The 19,876-nt window shown below is 50.9% G+C and overlaps 1 protein-coding gene across 5 annotated transcripts; it reads left to right on the top strand.

Moving 5' to 3' along the window:
- RBCK1 (RANBP2-type and C3HC4-type zinc finger containing 1) lies at positions 1-18,214 on the top strand. 5 transcript variants are annotated; one of them, XM_032462033.1, is made up of 13 exons: positions 1-102; positions 569-793; positions 1,917-2,061; positions 7,657-7,750; positions 7,859-8,057; positions 9,093-9,214; positions 9,306-9,479; positions 10,633-10,793; positions 11,825-11,936; positions 14,465-14,644; positions 15,446-15,562; positions 15,913-16,056; positions 17,001-18,214. In XM_032462033.1, the coding sequence occupies exons 2-13, from the start codon at positions 772-774 to the stop codon at positions 17,079-17,081; spliced, it is 1,551 nt and encodes a 516-aa protein (XP_032317924.1). In that variant the 5' UTR covers positions 1-102; positions 569-771; the 3' UTR covers positions 17,082-18,214. The 5 variants fall into 5 exon arrangements, with proteins under 5 accessions (XP_032317924.1, XP_032317925.1, XP_032317926.1 ...); XM_032462034.1 differs by lacking the exon at positions 1-102 and having other exon boundaries at positions 149-793; positions 14,465-14,611; XM_032462035.1 differs by lacking the exon at positions 1-102 and having other exon boundaries at positions 150-793; positions 14,465-14,611; positions 15,464-15,562.
- The last annotated feature ends 1,662 nt before the right edge of the window (positions 18,215-19,876 follow it).

Below are 19,876 nucleotides of genomic sequence, written 5' to 3'. Positions count from 1 at the left end.
GGTCTCCGCGCTGAGCCCCGCCCGCCCGCGGCCCAATCCCCGCCCCCGTCCCCCTGACCCCGCCCCTCCCCCTCCCTCAGCGCTGCCGGCGCGGCCGCGAGGGTGAGTGAGGGTCACCGAGTCCCGGTGCGCGGGGAGGTGGGGTGGGGACGCCCTGGACAGTGGCGCTGAGCCCCCTGGACCGCCGTGACCCGGGAGGGGGCCGCCGCCGGGTGAACCGGGCGGGAGGGGGTGGCCCGGATCCCGCGACAATCTTCCGCCGCACTTCCGGGGCCGCCACTTTCACTTTCTTTTCCGCCGAGGCTGCTCCGCTCCCTTTCCTGACTGACAGGGGCCGCCCGGGAGGGGAGGGAGTTGGGTGGAAATCCTGGCCGCCGGGTGGGCGCTCCTGGTCCCAGCAGGGAGAAGTGGGGGCGGTCCCCGGGGACTCCTAGCGTCCCGGCTGTGCGCACCGCCCCCACTCCTGCGCCAGGCCTGCCCCGTTTGCTTTGTCGCCCTGTGCGAGCTTGGCTTGGTGTCCCCTGCCCTTTCACCTCCCACGCCGGGGCCGGCCTTTTCCCTCTTACAGGCCCCATCCCCGGTCCTCGGGTAGTGTGATGCTGCCCGACTGCCAGCGGGGACAACCAAGCACCAAGGAGGCTCGGGCCGCGCCAGAAGCCACAGGCTGGGGCTGAGTTGCTCGTGGGCGTTCGTCCTCCATCAGGTGAACCGAAGGTAGCATTTCCCCGGAGCGGTAGCCCCCGCCTGGGGGGATGGGCACAACAACGCGAGATGGACGAGAAAATCAAGAAAGGTGGGCACCGACTGGAGGCGACTGAGAAACTTCGAGTGGGAGGTGGACGCTGCCAGATGAGGCTTCCCCTGCCCAGAAGGGCCTGGGAGAGCCGCATTAACCCTGCCTTCCCTCTGCCCACCTGCCCCTCAAGTTTCCTCCTTTGGGGCCTGATTGCTTCCAGAGATACCTTGTCATTCATTTATTTGATGCCCCTGAGGCCTCCATGGGTCAGCTCTGCTGAGAAGCGAGTGGGGAGCTTACAGAGGACACAGGAGACCTCCTAGGCTGGTGGGGGAACAGACTTTAATCAACCTGGGGTCTTTGCCTCCCTTCTGGCCCCCTCCACCCAGCATTGCAGAACTTAAGTTAGGTCATGTCACCAACCTGCTCACACCCTCCTGTGCTCCTGTGTTCTTAGAACAAAGCCCAGAGCGTCTGGGTAGCCCACGGGCCTGCTGGCATCGCTGACGTCAGTCTTCCCCGCTTTGTCCCCTTGCTCATTCTGCTGGAGTTCCACCAGCTTCTGTTCTGATCCAACCATTTCTTACCCAAGGCCTTTCCCTTTCCCTTTCTCTCCACCTGGAACGCTTTACCCCAACTGGGTCTTGACATCTCCAGCTTCTCCTTTAGATCTCAGCTTCAGTGTCACCCCTCCTAGAGGCCTTCCCTGATCTCCTTGCCCTGTTCATTTTTTTTTTTTTCCACCAGAATGGATCACAGTCTGACTCTTTTTCTCTTCTTAAACTCATTAATTGTCTGTCTTCTTCCTGGGCTGTGAGGTCCATGAGGAGAGGGACACTCATTAACTTATTCACTGCTGAATCTCAGTTTCTGACACAGTGATTGGTATACAGTAAGAGCTCAATAAATGTTTTGTTGGATAAATGAGTGGAAGTATGGGGGACCTGGGAATATGAAAGAAAAATAGAACCAAATGAGCAGGGAGGAGGAGTGGGGAGTGTCAGAGAAGTTCTCCCAGAGAAAAGGGACTTTTAAGTTGGGTGCTGAAGGATATGTAGGAGTTCACCAAACAGACAGAGAGGAAGCAGCATGTATAAAGGATCACCACCTTCTTCACCCCCTTATCCCCAGCTTCTGAATAATAAACCCTGTGCTAATCTGCTTCCACTGTGGATTTCAGCCGAGGAGATGGCCCAGAGACTCACCCGAGCAGTGGCTGGTGGGGATGAGCAGGTGGCTATGCAGTGTGCCATCTGGCTGGCAGAGCAACGGGTACCTCTGAATGTGCAAGTGAAGCCTGCAGTCTCCCTGACACAGGACATCAGGTGAGGAGTGCATGGCCGACCAGGGACTAAGGTCTTCCTGGAACCCAGTGGGCTGCAGTACAGTCTTGCATATAGAACAGTTATTAATGGCAAGTTCTGGTGTCAGGAGACCTAGCTTCAAACCCCATCTCTGTCACAAATCAACTGTGAGATTTGGGCAGGTCACTTCACCTCTCTGTTTTTTTTCATTTAAAAAACGGGGTGATGGTAGTAGTGGTTCATAGGCTTGTTAGGAGGTGTATTATGATGTCAGGCTTCATATAACAGAAGAAAACATATTAACAGTGGTATATATAAGTTTGATGGCAAGCAGTCCAGATGTGGAGGCTCTGCTCCCTACAGTCCTCAGAGACTCATGCATCTTTTGTCTCATTATTCTGTCATTCATAGCCTCCATGGTCCAAAATTGCTGTTCCAGTTCCAGCCATCACATCAGCATTCTTGTCAGCAGGAAGGAAGTAGGGAAGAGGGGCACCTCCTCTTAAGAACACATTCCTGTTAAGAACACAGCTTAGAAAGTTGCATGCACTTCTTCCACTCAATTCCCAGGGCCAGAACTTATTCTCACAGCCACGCTCAGCTTGAAGGGAGGCAGTGAAATACAGCCAGGTATTCAACTAGAATTCAGGGATTCCCTTGTGAAGAGCAGCAAGGCAAAATGGGTACTGTTAGTCTTTTCCCCAGGTCATGTAAACTTGATGCTGAAAAGTTTAGCACAGTGCCTGGCACCTGTTAATCACTCGGTGAACATTGGTGTGTTCTTTTTTGCTGTGTAGTAAGACAATAGTTCTACAGTTTCAGTGATTTTCAGTGGTGGATCCCATTAGATTTAAAAAAAAAACAGTTTTATTGAGATATTATTGGCAGACCATATTCAACAATTTAAACAATTCAATTCACCAACTTAAAGTGTATAGTTCAAGGCTTTTAATATATTCACAGTTGTGCAACCATCACCACAACCAATTACAGAACATTTCCAGCATCCCATTAAGAAACCCTATATATATTAGAAGCCACTCCTCATCTCCCTACCTTTCTTTCCATACCACCCCCCCCAACCTTAGGTAACCACTAATTTACTTTCTCTAGGGATTTGCCTATTCTGGAAATTTCATATAAATAGAATCATACATTATATGGGTTTTTGGGTTTGGTTTCTTCCACTTAGCATCATGTTTTCTAGATTCATCCATGTTGTAGCGTGTATCAGAACTTCATTCCTTTCTATGACTGAATAGTAACCCATTGTATGGATATACTGTATTTTCTTTATTAATCAGTTGATGGTCATTTGGGTTGTTTCCACTTTTTGGCTACAACATGTAATGCTGCTCTGAACATTTGTGTTCAAGTTTTTATATGGACATATTTTTTCCTCCTAGTTTTATTGAAATAGAATTGACATATAACACTGAGTTAGTTTAAGGTATTGTGACTTATAGTAAAAAGTATGTATTGGTCTTTTTCCTATTCTTGGCACAGAGCTTGTCAAACCCTTGGAATTTCTTAAGTGATGAGAATGATAAAGGTGCCTTTTGTTATGCTAATGAGGCGGCTCTTGGACTGCCCTAAATCACCTAAGTATAGGAGCTGGTTACCAGAGGAACGAAACCTGTAATTAGATGGTTGTAACTGATGGTACTTCAATTAAAAAAAAAAATTAAAAGACAGAAAGAAAGAGGGTTAGAAGTTTCAGTCCCATCACGCTGACCTCAGGGGAGGGGAAAAGGGCTGGAGGTCGAATCAATCACCAGTGGCTGATAGTTTAAGCAATCATGCCCGTGTAATGAGGCCTCCATAAACACTCAAAAAGACAGGGTTCATTTGGAGAACTTCCAGGTTGGTGAACACGTGGAGGTTTGGAGAGAATGGCGCCCCTTCTCACATGCCTTACCCTCCGCATCTTCCATCTGGCTGTTACATCCTTTTATAATCAACTGGTGATGTAGTGAGTAAAATATTTCTCTGAGCTCTGTGAGCTGCTCTAGCACAGTAATCAAACCCAAGGAGGGGACTGGGGGAACCTCTGATTTATAGCCAGTAGGTCAGAAGCACAGGTGACAACCTGGACTTGCAACTGACGTCTAAAGTCCAAGGAGAGGGTTGTTGGAATCCCTAACGTATATCTAGTCAGTCAGAGCACTGGTGACAGCTTGGGCTTTCGATTGGTGTCTGCAGCGGTGGGGGGCATTCCTGTGGGATGGAGCCCTCCACCTGTGGAAGCTGATGCTATCCCTGAGTAGGTAGTGCCGGAATTCAGCTGAAGTGTAGGATGCCCTGCTGGTGCTTGGTGTTGTGTGGGAAGACCTCCCATTCCCTCCCCTCTCCCCACATGTTGGAAATTGAGCCTCAGAACCATTTTAGGTGTACAATGTATAACACAATGATCAAATATATGTATATTGGGAAATGATTACCACAGTAAGTTTAGTTAAATTCCATTGCCTCACATAGTGACAAATTATTTTTTCTTGTGATGAGAACTTTTAAGATTTACTCTCTTAGCAATTTTCAAATATGTGATACAGTATTGTTAACTGTAGTCACCATGCTGTTCATCACTTCCCCCAGACCTTATTTATCTTATAACTGGAAGTTTGTACCTTTTCACCCCCATCCCCCCATCAGTCTGTTCTGTTTCTCTGACTTCAATTTTTTTTCAGATTCCACATATAAGTGAGATCATACACTGTTTGCTTTCTCTGTCTGACTTATTTCACTTAGCATGATGCCCTCAAGGTCCATTTTGTTGCAAATGGCAGAATTTCCTTTTTTGTGGCTGAATAATATTTCATTGTGTATCTATATTGTACATGAAAACAATTTAAGTGTCCATGAAAGGATAAAGAAAATGTGGTGTAGATGTATACAATGGACAGAAATTTTCATTTCTTATTCTGTGGGTTGTCCTTTCACTTTATTGATAGTGCCCTTTGAAGCCCAAGTTTTAATTTTGATCAAGTCCAGTATGTCTGTGTTTTCTTTTGTTGTTTTTGCTTTTGGTGTCATCCAAGGTCATAAAGGTTTATCCATGTGTTTTTCTAAGAGTTTTATAATTTTAGCTCTTACCTTTTGATCTTTGACCCATTTTGAGTTAATTTTGGTGTATGGTATGAGGTAGAGGTCCAACTTCATTCTTTTGCATGCAGATATCTGGTTGTCACAGCATCATTTGTTAAAAGACTATTTTGTCTTCATTAAATGTCCTGGTACCTTTGTTGAAAATTAGTTGACAATAAATATGAGATTTATTTCTAGGTTCTAATTTCGGTTCCATTGACCTATATGTCTGTCCTTACGTGGTACCACACAGTTTTGATTATCATAGCTTCACAGTAAGTTTTTAAAACAGGAAGTGTGAGTCCTCCTTCTGTTCTCTTTCAAGATTTTTTTTTTTTTTGGCTATTCTGGGTCGCTTGAATCTCCATATGAATTTTAGGATCAGTGTGTCATTTTCTGCAAAAAAAACCAAAAAAACCTCAGCTGGGATTTTGACAGAGATTGCATTGAATCTGTAGATCAATTGCCTTTTGATTTTAAATAAAATACTTATATATATGCACTTCTTGATATAGCCACTCAGGACAGTACCTGTGCACTCCTTGTTACGAAAAATGAGGAATTTGATGTGCTCATCTCACCTTTTCTTTTCCTGACTTCCTGGTTTTTATTAGTATTGTAGTGGGAGCCCTCCCAGGTGACCTCCATTTGATTCCTCCAGTTAAGTGGCACTGTAGTTTCTGCTGTAAAACATACCCCTGCACTGGCTCGTTTGTATCCGTTGTACTTGTTGTTGACAATAGCACACTTTAATTAGCTGTCACATCAATCAATAAAACATGAGTGCTAAAACAGAATTGTTTCTATGAGAACTAAATTGATTGCTTTAGAAAGACAAGACAGAGACAAAGGACCAAAAAACCTGTTATGACTTTAGCGGGGGGACAGTTAAAAACATATGGTAAAAATCCACAAGGGCTCTGTACTCAGATGCTTTGAGAGCATCTGTAAGTTCTTGCTTCACTTTAAAGAAGCTGGTACTGTAGCACAGGGAACTTTATTCAGTTTCTTGTAGTGAGCTGTAATGGAAAAGAATCTGAAAAAAAAAGTGTATAATTGGATCGCTTTGCTGTACATCTGAAACTAGCTTTGTAAATTGACTACATGCCAATAAAAAATAAGAATTAAAAAACAAAAGAAACATACTAGAAATCATAGACCATATATAATGAATGTAGTTCATACAAATTAAAAAAAAAAACCATGGAAACTCCAGTAGCAAATTTGTACTTGAAAAAAAAAAAAAGCCCTTGGCCATTGAATATGCATTTGTATGACTTGTAAGGTAAAATGAAGTGTTAAAGGTTTACTGGCAGGTGTTTCTGCAGTTCTCTGCTCTAACAAAAGTTCTGACTAACTCATCACCATGGTACTGATAATCACTATCCTGAAGAATTCCGAGGGTATTTCCTGGAGTATTTTAAAGCAAATCTCAGATTTGAGTCCATTCGTAAGTAATTTGATGTCTTTAAAAAATAAGGACTTAAAAGTAACCTCAGTACCATTATTACACCTACAAAATTAACAATAATTCCTTAAAATCTCTGAATACTCTGTTGATAGCCCGCTTTCCCTGATTATCTCATTAATGTTTTTTATCCTTGGTTTGTTCCAGTCAGGAGCCAGATGAGATCTCCACATAGCATTTCTTAATATTGCCTGAGTCTTTTATTCTTCTCTGTTTTCATGCCATTAATTTTTCAAAGAAACCTGGTCTTTGTCCTCCAGAATTTTCCCACATTCTGAGTTTATTAATTGCCTCCTGTCATTTGCTCTTGTTTTCCTTGTGAACTTGTAGTTGGATCTAAAGGTTAGGTTAGTCAGGAGTCACTGTTAAATTTCCAGGAACTCTTCCTCATTTTCTGATTGCTTCTGGTTATTCTTGTTTTATGGATGCACCGTTTTCCCAAATCTCTCTGGAGGTTCTAAGTGGATTTTCCTTTTATTATTCTACTCCCTAATTTTTCTCTTTCCTGGAATCAGTTCTGTTTTTTCATCCTCGCCCTCCCTCTTCATGCTTTTGATCTTTCAAAAATGTTTGCACATCTTTAAGAAGGTTGGTGTTTAAAACCATTGTCTCTGGAATAACATTGTTTGGGTTGACGTCCTGCCTCTAACAGTTATTAATTGTGCACTTGGCAGAGTCACCCTAACTCATCTGTGCCTCCTGTTTTTATCTGTAGAATAGGGGTAACAGTAGTACCTGCTTCATGCGTTCACTGAGGGGATTAAATGAGTTGGTACATGTTAGGTGCTTTGAAGAGTCCTGGCATAGAGTTATTAATAATAACTGTTGTGGTTTGACTAAGGGGCAAGGGAGAGAATAAGAGGCTGGAAAAGTCCAGAGAGGCCAGATCATGGAGACCCTTGTATGCCACAGCGAGTTGGATTTTATTCTAAGAGCAGTGTGGAGCCCTGGCAGGGGCCTTAGCAGTGGGTTCTGACACAAGGAGTGAGCACAGGGCTGGGGGAGTCCAGGAGGTGGCCGGTAGCTGAGGCTGGACTTGCAGCCCTCGGCCTCGCTCTCCGCAGGCTGTGGGTGAGCGTGGAGGATGCTCAGATGCACACTGTCACCATCTGGCTCACGGTGCGCCCGGACATGACGGTGGCCTCCCTCAAGGACATGGTGAGTGAGGGGGGCTAACAGGAGGCATCAGGGCAGAGGGTCCACTTTTGCTTCACTTTGCCCTGCTCTGGTCCTCCCATCCACACTCCCTCTCCGTCCCCCTGCCAGGTGTTCCTGGACTATGGCTTCCCGCCAACCCTGCAGCAGTGGGTGATTGGGCAGCGGTTGGCCCGGGACCAGGAGACGCTGCACTCCCACGGTGTGCGGCGAAACGGGGACAGTGCCTACCTCTACCTGCTGTCAGCCTGCAACACCTCGCTCAACCCGCAGGAGCTGCAGCGGGAGCGGCAGTTGCGGATGCTGGAAGGTAAGTGGCGCGGACTCGGGTCCAGGTGACTCACCTGAGGTCACAAGGTGAGGGGGAACAGGGAGCAGAGCCCAACAGGAACTTGCCTGGAGCACCTTATTCTTCATGAGGAAGAGAGGACAAAGGACACCCCAGGAGGGAGCCATTTGGAGAACAGCCTGCCTTGGGGGAGAGGGGCCCAGAGTTCAGACCTGGCCCTGGCGTTTATCAGCTGTGTGACCCTGGGCAAGTCCTTTCCTGTCTCTGCTACTCAGTTTTCTAAAATCTGTAAATTGGATATGATGATAATAGCTAGTTTTTATTCTAATTTTTTTCATTTGACCGCGTTTGTTTTGCTTTATCATTCTCTCTGTATAAAATTATTTATATATGCATAAACAGTTTTTTTGAACTGTCTTGAGAATGAGTTGCAGACACGCTGTCTCTTTCCCCTAAATACTTCAGTGTGGATTTCCTTTTAAAAAGGATCCTTTTCTTACATAGCCACATACAACTATCCAGTTTTGGAAATGAACATGGATGCAGTATTACTATCTGACATACAGGTCTTGCTCAAACTTTACCAGTTGTCTCACTAATGTCCTTCATAGCAAAAGACCTGGCCGCAGGCCTTGGTGTCTCTCAGTCTTTCTGTCTTCCCTCCCTCGACTCTCCTGATATTTGAAGAGTCCAGGCCAGTTTTATTTTGTTTTTCTGTCTGATGTGTCCTCTTGAATGGATTCAGATTCAGTATTCTGGCAGGACCACCTTGGAAGTGTTTGTCCCTATAGATGCAATGCTTAGGAGCACAGGAGGTTGGTTTTTAAACTTGGAGGACCTGGGCACATCAGTGGGTGGAGGAGGGACTCTGACCCCGTGGGAGCCAGGCCGCTTAGCCAGGTCTGGGCCTACCTGGCAGGACCGACTTGGAGACTCCTGGGGGAGGAAGGGGAGGATAGAACTGGGGTCAGTGCAGGGCGTGGGGTTTCTGGCTGGCTCAGGGTGTGGATGAAGTGGGCTGCAAGGATCCGCCATCCCCTGAACCCTCCTCTCCAGATCTGGGCTTCAAGGACCTCACGCTGCAGCCACGGGGTCCCCTGGAGCCAGCCCCCTTGAAGCCCGGGGCCCCCCAAGAGCCGGGGCCGGGGCAGCCCGACGCCCCACCCGAGCCTCCACCGGTAAGCCGCCCTGTGCGTGCGTGCGCGCGCGCCCCTGTCTCGCCCGTCTCCATCTCTGGTCTCTGGGCGCTCACTGCCCCTCTGCCCCCAGGTGGGCTGGCAGTGCCCGGGTTGCACCTTCATCAATAAGCCCACGAGGCCTGGCTGCGAAATGTGCTGCCGGGCGCGGCCCGAGGCCTACCAGGTCCCCGCCTCGTACCAGCCAGATGAGGAGGAGCGAGCGCGGCTGGCTGGCGAGGAGGAGGCTCTGCGCCAGTACCAGCAGGTGGGCGCGGAAGTCCCCGGACAGACACCTGCAGACTGGACGGGGGAGGCGTAGGCCGGGAAGGGAGGCACCCCCGCATTGCTGCACTGCCGCTCCTCCCCGGTTGCTGCCCCCTCCTAATCACACCACACTGCCGGTGGTGACCCTGCATTTTACTGTGACCGGCCCTTTCCCTGGGGTCATTCTGTCGCTGAGACCCTGCTCCTGGCTGTGCCACACGTCCAGGCTTGTATGTCCCGCCACCCCCACGTGGGCTGTGGTCCCGCCTCTGGCTTTGATTTACACTCCCATTGTGCACACAAGAGTACTTGGCTCTGACCGCAACATCCTAGCTGAGACCCTGACCACGCCCCCATTCGCAGCTCCTTCAACCGCCTTTGACCCTGAATCCTGCTTCTCCTGGCCTCCCCTTCCTGCCTGGCTGTGTCCCAGACTTCTAGGGCCCTGGGCCTACCCCTTCAATGCTCCCTGGGAGATTGGCCCCACCCTCTGTCCTGCCTCTCCCATAGTCCGGTCCCCATCGTGACATAGGCAGGCACTGATGACCCAGATACCTAACCGAGATCGTTCCCCAATTCTGATCGGTTGCCCCCACCCCCAACTTGTATTCCTCTTGGACTCTGGCTGTGACCTCACTCCTGGTCTCATCTACAATCTTGGCCCAGACTCTGTCCTCTCTCCCGCCTAGCCCTGCTCCCTAGCTTTATCACCACCTTCATGCTTGTGACCTATTCGTGACCTTGACTCGGCTCCATCTCCACCCCCTGGACCCAGCCCTGTCTTGCTTCTTGGCAGAGATGGGAGCCCTGCTATCCCTGACTCCGCTGAGACCCTGGTCCCTTCCTTTCCCAACCGCCATCACTCCCTCGCCTGGTTTGACCCCATATTGAGCCCTAACCTGCCCTGCCTGACCACCTGTTCCCGGTTTCCTCGCCTCCCTGCTGCCGGCCCCATGCTTCCCAGAATCTCCCTTGCCTGCCCGCTACCTCCCAACCCCCACCCCGACCCCAGGGTCCCACCTCTCCCCCAGTTTTGCCCCCTCCCCCGTCCTCCTTCCTGCTGGTCTGACCCATCCCCTGGTCCTGCCCCCTTCCTGGTCTGGCCCACCCCTGGGACCCTGACCCGCCCCGCGGCCCCACCCCCGTGTGCCCAGCGGAAGCAGCAGCAGCAGGAGGGGAATTACCTGCAGCACGTGCAGCTGGATCAGCGGAGCCTGGTGCTGAACACCGAGCCCGCCGAGTGCCCCGTGTGCTACTCGGTGCTGGCTCCCGGCGAGGCCGTGGTGCTGCGTGAGTGTCTGCACACCTTCTGCAGGTGCGCCCCCAGCCCCAACCCTGCTGATGTAGTTCCTCACAGTGCCCATCACCCAGGGCTGGAAGGGGGTGGGGCCCTGTGCTCTTACTTCTCTTTGGAAGCCGCCAAAAGCCCACGAGGTCAAGGTCTGCGTGCTCTCCCTATTTTGCAGAGGAGGAATGAGGTACAGAGATGCTCAAGGCCACACAACTCATGTGTTCTGGCGCCAGAGCCTGTGCCCACCCGCATAACTGCCCAGGCCCACCCATGGGCAGTGAGGCCTTAGCTGGCAGCCTGTGCCCCCTGGTGGGCAGTCTGCCCTTTGAGGCTCCACTTCTGGCCTGGGCAGTGGAGAACGTGTTCCCCTTCACCACAGAACACATTTGATGAGCTACCCTGGGTGCCAGGGGCTAGGCATCCTGGACTGGGGATCCAGGAGTGAACAAAAAAGCTCAGTTCATACCTCCCGAAGCTTACATTCCTATGGGCAGGCTGATGTTGATCAAAGCATCACTGATACAATTGTAAATTTTGTCAAATGCTAAGTACCAGTGGATTATGATAAAAACAACAGAGGCCCTGACCCAGGAGGGTTCAGGGAAGGCCCTGGGGAGGCCGCATTTGAACAGATCAGGGAGTCTGAGATGGGATGTGTGCCTGGCCTGCCTGCAGCCGCTCCCGTCAGTGTGGCTGGAGCCGAGGGATGGAGGGGGTAAGGGGATGGGGACAGAGAGGTATTAGGGTGTGTCACCACGGTTTGCTCTGGGTGGGATAGGGTAGGAGGCTGCAGGGAGGGACACCGTAGACCCAAGGAGCCCAGTGAGGTGGCTCCTCCAGGTGAAGGATGATGGGACTGGACCAGAGTGATAAGGGTGGCAGTGGGGGGATAGAAGTGGAGGATTTGGTGACTGGTTGGTGGGAGGGACAGGAAGCAAGGGAGGTATTGAGGAGATGCCCACCTGGGGTCAGGCCTTACCATGTGAGGGGTAGAATCATGGGGGATGCAGTTCAGATGACCCTAACCTCCACCCTCTTCCCCAACCCTCTCCCAGGGAGTGTCTACAGGGCACCATCCGCAACAGCCAGGAGGCTGAGGTTGCCTGCCCGTTCATTGACAACACCTACTCGTGCTCGGGCAAGCTGCTGGAGAGGGAGATCCGGGCGGTAAGTCCTGGGGGTGGCGGGAGTGTTGTGGGGAGAGTGTTCCCTGTGCTGAGCTGGCAGGTGGAAACTGGTTTGGGAGTCCCGGTCTCAGGCACCAGATGCTTATCAAGGGCCTCCTCTGTGGGATGCTGGAGGCCCAAGCTGTGGGCAGGACAGGAATTGGGAGAAACAACTAGTAAAGATACCACCCTTATAAACAAACAGCAGAGCAGTTAAGAGAGGGGAATTCTGGGACCGGATGGCCTGGGTAACTTGAGGTCAGAAACTCAGCCTCTCCGTGCCTTGGTTTTCTCATCTTGGTCGGGGTCAGAGAATTATTTGTTTCTATTTCAAGGGTTGTGAAGATTATAGCAGAAGACTTGTGTAAAGGATTCAGAGTAGTACTTGATACGTGGTAAGCCCTAGTATCAGTTAGCTTTTGCTGTGTAACAAATCACTCCAGACTTAAAACAACCATCATTTATTTAGATTATGACTCTGCAAGTTAGCAGTTTGGGTTGGGCTGAACTGGGTGATTCACCTGGCTGATCTGGTCCAGGTTGGGGCTGGCTGAGATCATCTGTCCTGGCTGGTTCACGACAGTCTTATGTGCGATAGCTGGGATGTCAGGGCCTCATTCCACTTTGGTCTCATCCACCTCAGGCTGGCCAGGGCCTGCTTATGTGCTCTCAAGATGCTAAGAACAGCCAGTGCAGGAGCATTTCCAAGGCTGCTCACTTGCTGCTGTCCCATTGGCCAAAGCAAGTCACGTGCTTAAGCCCAGAGTCTGTGTGGTAGGGGACCTCCCAAGAGTGTGGAAATGGGGAGACCGAATGAATTTGGGAGATGAACGAATTGGGGCTACCCCTCCAGCAGCCTTTTATAGTGCTGTGTCTGCACGTGTGTGTTTGCTGTTTACTATTTATAATGTTGGTGTTAAGTTTTGCCCTGCCTGCTGCTAATCTTGAGCAAGAGCTCTCCCTTCTCTGGGCCTCCGTTTCCCATCTGGAAAGTGGGCTGTTGGGCTTGATCAGTGGTTTTTAAACTTCTGGGGAATTGCTTTCCCAGAATTGGGCATTTTGGGATTCCCAGGCCAAAACGTGGTGGTAGGGCCAAAGGTGGCTGAAGTCCAAATGGGAGACACACCATGGCCACATACATGTCACCCCAGCTCTCTCCTATGACGTTGCTTCTTCTCAGAACCCTCCAAACTTTACCAGGTATTTCCTGGAGCCCAAAGGGTTCTGCCTCAGAGGGAAAGGAGCAAACGGAAGATCAGACCTTTAGGAGCTCCCAGCTCTTACACAAAGAGCAGCCCCATTTTTAACTTGTTTTCTGGAAGCTTCCTCACTCTGGCCTGGAGAGGCCCGAAGACGTAGATCATTCCATACGTCCTGGCGCCCATAGTCGCTGCCCAGAAGTCTTCCCTGTAAAGTCCACCCCTGCCAAGGGGCATTGTGATGGGGACAGCGTCCATGCCAAGGGGCTGCAGGGCCAGTGCTTCCCTGGAGACCCTGGGAGCTGACCTATGCCTCTGAGAAGCATGATCCAGTGTGGCAGAGGGAGAAAGGGGCAGGGCTCAGCAAAGGAACGCAGTGGAGGTTTTTTTTTGTTTTTGTGCTTTTTTTTTTTTTCTGCAAAAACATGCCTAAACCACGAAGAACCAGAACAAAAAATCAAAGAGAAAAATCACCCACAGCCCTGCCATCCCAGGAAATCCTTGATTGCATTTTCTCCTGTTTCCTTTGGTATCTCTGGGCAGACATGGTTTTATATTTCCTTTTTAAATTATTAAGGCATATTTTGCACACAAGAAAATTCATCCGTTTTAATCATGCGGTTAGATGAGTTTTGACAGCTACACCTCTTGTGACTACCACCCAATCAAGATAGGGTTTAGATAGGACTTTTACCTCACTGTAACCGGCACACATACAATAGCTTTTGCTATTTTGCCTTAAAATCTTTCTAAAGATCATTATAAGTCTCACTGTCATGCATCCTGTTTAGACCTCATCTCTTAATAATTCCAGTTTCTTGGTTTGTAAGTAATGTTTCAAGGAACATTTTACATGGTATCTTTTCCCTCTTATATATTATTTTCTTAGGATAGACTTGTAGAAGTGGAATAAATCTCAAAGGGTCAGAAAAGTGTGGAAGGGTTAAAATATTTTTGCCACATGGCTTTCTCAGAGTGTGAGGTACCAGGATACTAGTTTGACCACATCTTCCTAGCCTTGCTTGTTTTTGTTTGTTTTTTTGGTCTATTTTTTCCCTTTCTAAAAAATTGTGGTAAAATACAGATAAAAAATTTATCATTTTAACCATTTTTTAAGTGCACAGTTCTGTGACATTAAGTATAGTCATTACTGTGCAGTCATCCCCACCATCCATCTCCAGAACTGTTCATCCACTTTTTGAGTGGAGTTTTTAAACATTGCTGTGTTGAACTCTATGGGTTGAGGGCTTCCTAGGGAATATTTGGTGGCAAGGAGGACACATACCAGGTGTTCTGGACCCTGAGCACCAAGATTGTGGTCCACTTGCAGCTCCTGAGCCCCGAGGATTACCAGCGATTTCTGGACCTCGGTGTCTCCATCGCGGAAAACCGCAGTGCCTTCAGCTACCACTGCAAGACCCCAGACTGCAAGGGATGGTGCTTCTTTGAGGATGATGTCAACGAGTTCATCTGCCCGGTGTGTTTCCACGTCAACTGCCTGCTTTGCAAGGTGGGGATGGGGACCCACGCTGCCTGGTCACTCTGGTCCTGCTTACTCTCCTGGGAAGGGAGCTGGGATACTCACCTGGTTGTCATGACTTAGAGCTTCATGCCCTGTGGTCAGGCCTGCCTTAGGCCCTGACCTGAATCAAAGCCTTAGACTGAACCCTGACCCCGGCCCAGACCTGGCCTCTGAAGAACCTCAAACTAAACTGAGCCATGAGCCCAGACTGAGCCTCTGAAGAACCCTGACCCTGGACTGAGCCCCAATCCTGGCCTCTGACTGAACCCTGATCCCAGTCACAGGACAGCCCCAATGGTGGTCCCAGATTAAGTGTCAGTCCCTGTCCTGAACTGAGCCCCAACCCCAGACCCGAATTGAACCCCGCCTGACCCTTAGCTCAGGCCATCCCTACCCTCATCCTCTCGACAGGTGATTGCTGCAGAGACTGGTCCTGAGCAAGTAGATGGGCTGAGCCTGGTCACAGCCTAAGTGAGCTCAGTCTCAGAGCAATAGACTTGCAACTTGGGCAGAACCTAGCCAGGAACAGGGGCTTCAGTCTCGGGGAGAGGTGGTTTAGGGATTTCTGTGCTCATCAGGACTAACAGGCACATATGATTATCACTGTATGTGATGACCTTGGCTTTATTTCCCTGGCCTCAGTGTCCTTTTCTGTAAAATGGGTATGTGGTCTACAAAGGAGGGCTCTGTCACTGACAGCATCTAAAGGCATTAAGTGCTTGTGTGGATGCCTGCTCTGCCCTTCGCCTCCTTGGTTTCTTAACCCCCGGGTAACTTTCTCACCTCAAGCCCCTCGCTCCGCGGCAGGCCATCCACGAGCAGATGAACTGCAAGGAGTACCAGGACGACCTGGCCCTGCGGGCTCAGAATGATGTGGCCGCCCGGCAGACAACGGAGATGCTGAAGGTGAGGCTGAGGCAGGGCTGAAGGTTGGGAATCTGAGTTCTAGGAGCTACTGGGAGGGATGGAGGCTTCTCAGGAAGGTCTGTGGTCCCTACAGCCCAGGGGGCTCTGAGCTCCGGCTGGTATCACTCCTATCCAGAGATGGGACTCAGGACGAGTGGTCAAGTAGTGAGCAGCAGGAAGTGTCTGGGTCATGGGAGGAGGCTGGATGCAGCAGGGCCTGGGCGGAGCAGCATAGGAGAGTGATTCACAGCAACTCTGATGGTGGTGGGTTTCTCTCTGCGGTGGGGTGGGGCCAGGGCACTGGGCTGGGTATGGGGCTGGGCCCGAGGTCAGCACCTGCTCCGCTCCAGACCATGCTGCAGCAGGGCGAGGCCATGCACTGCCCGCAGTGCCAGATCGTGGTGCAGAAGAAGGATGGCTGTGACTGGATCCGCTGCACTGTCTGCCACACTGAGATCTGCTGGGTCACCAAGGGCCCCCGCTGGGGCCCCGGGGTGAGTCTCCTGGGGAGCAGAGGGTGAAGGGGAGTGTGGTGGGGAGGGGGCCTGAGAGCAGGGATTGGACAAGTCAGCCCCTGGGCCACGTCCACCCCATTGCCTGCAGTTGGACAGCTCATGAAGTAAGAACATCTTTACATTTTTAAAAATGGTTGCAAATATCCAAAGAAGAATATTTTGTGACATGTAAAAAATTTACGAAGCCCAAATTTTAGTGTCCAGAAGTAAATTTTTATGGGAGCCCCGCTCATTTGTTTACGTGCTGTCTGGCTGCTTTTGTGCTACAAAAGCAAGAACCATCCGGCCCTTTACAGAAATATTTGCCCACCCCTGCCCCAGAGGACAGTGGCTAAGGCCACAGAGGTGGTGGTGGCTCCCTGCTCTGGCACATGTTGTGTGGTTACTGCCTTCTCTGAGCTTCAGTTTCTTCATCTGTAAAATGGAAGGGATAGCAGGGCCTGTCTCAGTCTTATCATCAGAATGAAATGAAAAGAATGCAAGAGCAATCTTAGCGCAGTGCCTCTGGTGCCTGGTGAGCTCAAAGCACGGTCACTGTCATCGAGGGGAGTTCCCAGAACTGGGTCTCGTCATTGTTAGATACAGGCGGACAGTGAGACAGGTAAAGGCAGAAGGAGCCACCTTCTCTCATGCCACGTGTGCTGCCCCACCCGAATATGCAGAGACCCATCAGGTCCTTTCCGGCTTTGGGTCGAGGGGTGGGTAGACAGAGACCACGTCCGTGGAGCTATGGGAGCCCAGAAAGGCCTTGAGGGCTGCCTCCATCCAGTGGCTGAGGCTGAGAAGGCCATTCTCAGCAGGGGACATGCCTGAGCAAGGGCTGGGGGTGGGAGTGTGCGCTTCGAGGGTGTGATGGGGTATACGGAGCTGGGGCCCTGGGTTCACTGTCCTGACCTTCTCTTCTCTTCCCCGCCATCCTCTAGGGGCCAGGAGACACCAGTGGGGGCTGCCGCTGCCGGGTGAATGGGATTCCCTGCCACCCCAGCTGTCAGAATTGCCACTGAGCCAAGGGTGGCCTGGTCCCCATGCTGGCCCCGCCCCACATCAGCAAGCTGCTGTGGGACAGGGCAGGTACTTCGGTGATTTCTGACCTGGGAGATGCCTTTGCGCTTGGCTGAGATAAGGGGCCCTGAAAAGGCTAAGGCCCCTGAGCTGCATGGATGGCCTCTGCATTAGCTATGGGCATTGCAGGGGCCTCTCCCGAGCTGGCTGTTGTCCATGGCTGCATCTGCCCCAGTGCCTTTGCCCTTCCCCTGGGACTTGCCAGCCAGACCTCTCCCATCTCTGCCAAACCCAGCCTTAAACACAGCCCTGGCCAGAGGCCTTGCTGGATGGAGCCTCTGAGAGCCCTGTGAGAGTCCACACTCCCTCATCCACCACCCTCATCTGCTGAACGCTGAGCACTCACAACCCACCACCTCCCCTGTCAGCTTTCTGGGAGTGATTTTCTCTGGCTTTGCTGTTGGGGGCCTGGGGCCTCCTAGAATTGCTGCTAATCCTGTTCAGAGCCAGGAGGGAGACCTGGCAGTTTCTAAAGTACAGCCCAGCTGGTCCAGCTTCGGTGTCTCCCTCTTTGCCACCTGTGTAAGCTAATTAAAATGGTTTTCCAGGAAGGGATGAGTGTCATGTTGTGAGAGGGAGTGAAAGGGTCATGGGCTGAGACTCTGCGCACAGGCAGGCCACCAGGCTCTCCAGGAATGGTAGCCAGAGGTTGCTATGTTGGCCCTGTCAGTGTAGACTGAGGGCGCAGCTGAACACTGGGATCCTTGCGCCGGACTTGGCATCTCATGCCCACTTGAGGGGCCGGATGCTTTGGGTCAACATCGGCTTGCAGTGTGTTTAGAGTCCTCAAGGCAGGGTCTGCAGGTCAGCATGGGCTTGAGGGGGAGGGAAGGGCTGGGTCAGGGGCTTCAGGCTGGCAGGAAAGGTTGGCTGCAAACTTCTGGCCTCTCAGTGGGCGTCCAGGGTTGGGGAAGAGATATTTCAGGAAAAGGCGAAGTTGCAGCAGTTGTGGGGTGAAGCTGTCCATCCTAGATTTTACATCTCAGGCAAGATGGCACAGTATTGGTCCAGTACTGTTCATTAATACCCACTCTGTGCTGGTCAGAGATTAATAAAACATGGTTCTGGGTGTCCATTTTGTAAGTTTTTACCTCATTCTCTGACCCCTCCTCCTCCACGCTACCCCTCCCCCTCTGAGATCTGATGTTTGAGGCCAGCACACTGAGCCGGGATGTGGATCATCATTACAGCAGGTGGAGGGCATCTCTGCTGTCCAAAGTCTGGACTCTAGGCTCCAGGAGTTGGGGCATGTGGATTGGGTGTGTAGGGAAGGGCTTATTCTAGACCCTGGAAAGGCATTGCCATCTTGTCCTCGGGAATCAGGGCTCAAAAGAGACCCCAGGCACTGTACGCAGAGAGATCAAAGGACATGAGTGCCTTCCTGCTCTGCCCCTGTGGGTCTGGTGAAGGGCACCCCCTGCACTGGGAGAGCATGGGGCCGACTGCTTGCCTTTACCAGCTCCTCCCTCCTCTCTTTCCTGTTGGGGCCTATCTTGGCATCACCTCAGGGGCCTGTGCACAAGAGGAAAACGGAGACCATTCTCTTGGTGTACAGGTGCAAACTGGTACACCCTAGGCTGTAACCAGTCTACCCAGTATTTTAGAAATTTGAATTGGTTGCCAGTATTTTTAAATTGGAGGTACTGCATTAAAGTCCAGATGCCCAGCTTTTCTTGAAAAAGTCGAAGCTTGGTAATCATGGGTCCAGAGTTGTGTGATGGCTCCTTCACCACAGTCCTTGTCACTCCCAGCGCTCCTCACACCAAGGCTTTCCAGTGCCCTGGCACCATTCTATTTCCAACGAGTATTAAGAGGTATTAATGAAGCATTTCTTCACCCCTGGCTGTGTGAAAAGTGAGGACAAGACAGGTGGCAGGGTGGGGGGCAGGGCTGCACGGGCCATGTCTTTCAGTTGGCCCACTCCATCTATACCAATTTGGGCAGCGAGTTTATTTTTGCTGCAGCCAAGTTGGCGGGGGGTCAGGAGAGCAAATGGAGCGGTGCAGGGCTGTCCCAGGGTTCAAGCCTCTGGCACCAGACTTCACATGCCAGTGGGCGAAGGATCTAAAATGGGCAGGCTCACGAATGCTCCAACCACAGGGTCAAGTGGAGGTGCCTCCCCAACCCAAGGTGTCACCCCATGCCAGGCCCCAGCGCCAACTCTCCAGGGAAGACCTGAAACCAAACCCCAGAGGCTTTGGGCTCCGTCCACGTACCTGAGGAAGCACCAAGTGTACTTGTGTGACACAATCTTTCTCTCCGGGAGCAGGGAAAGGCGAGGGGAAGCACATTGCTCAGATAAAGAGCTGCTGGCGGGGGCAGGAAGTGGCATATGGGCCCCATGGCCTGTGCCAGAGCTCCACGTGGCTTCTAGAGTCTGGGGCTGCCACGAATCACTCATTTCAAGAGCAGGAAGCTGGAGGCGAGCCCACGGCCTTGCTGGCTCACAAAGGCTGCTGGGCAAATTCCAACCATATGGAAGTCCGGAGAAAAGAATACTAGCAAGTCAAGGGCCTTTGTGAGGATAGGAAAAAAGGCAGCAGGAGGCACCAGCAGCAAACTTGGAGGGGACAGTAAGGCGAAGGAAAGAAGAAAAAGCCAGGCTGAGCCTCGGGTCTCAACATCTCTTACCTGGATTTGGCAAAAGCCTCTGGTCTCTTCTTCAGGCGGGATCAAAAGGAAATCATTATGAACAAAAGACACTCCTATTATCACTCAGGAAATTCTAAGGATTTTA

This window comes from Camelus ferus, chromosome 19, assembly GCF_009834535.1.
Source record: "Camelus ferus isolate YT-003-E chromosome 19, BCGSAC_Cfer_1.0, whole genome shotgun sequence".
NCBI lineage: Eukaryota > Metazoa > Chordata > Mammalia > Artiodactyla > Camelidae > Camelus > Camelus ferus.
The sequence above is the reverse complement of the archived record's forward strand: the minus strand, read 5'-3'. Positions and strand labels throughout refer to the sequence as shown.

Bases quoted from the DNA above. Each gene is read 5' to 3' on its own strand.
- RBCK1 (XM_032462033.1), top strand. From the start codon at position 772: ATGGACGAGAAAATCAAGAAAG. The intron at 7,751-7,858 runs GTGAGTGAGGGG...TCCCCCTGCCAG, and splicing joins TGGCCTCCCTCAAGGACATG to GTGTTCCTGGACTATGGCTT. The intron at 10,794-11,824 runs GTGCGCCCCCAG...ACCCTCTCCCAG, and splicing joins TGTCTGCACACCTTCTGCAG to GGAGTGTCTACAGGGCACCA.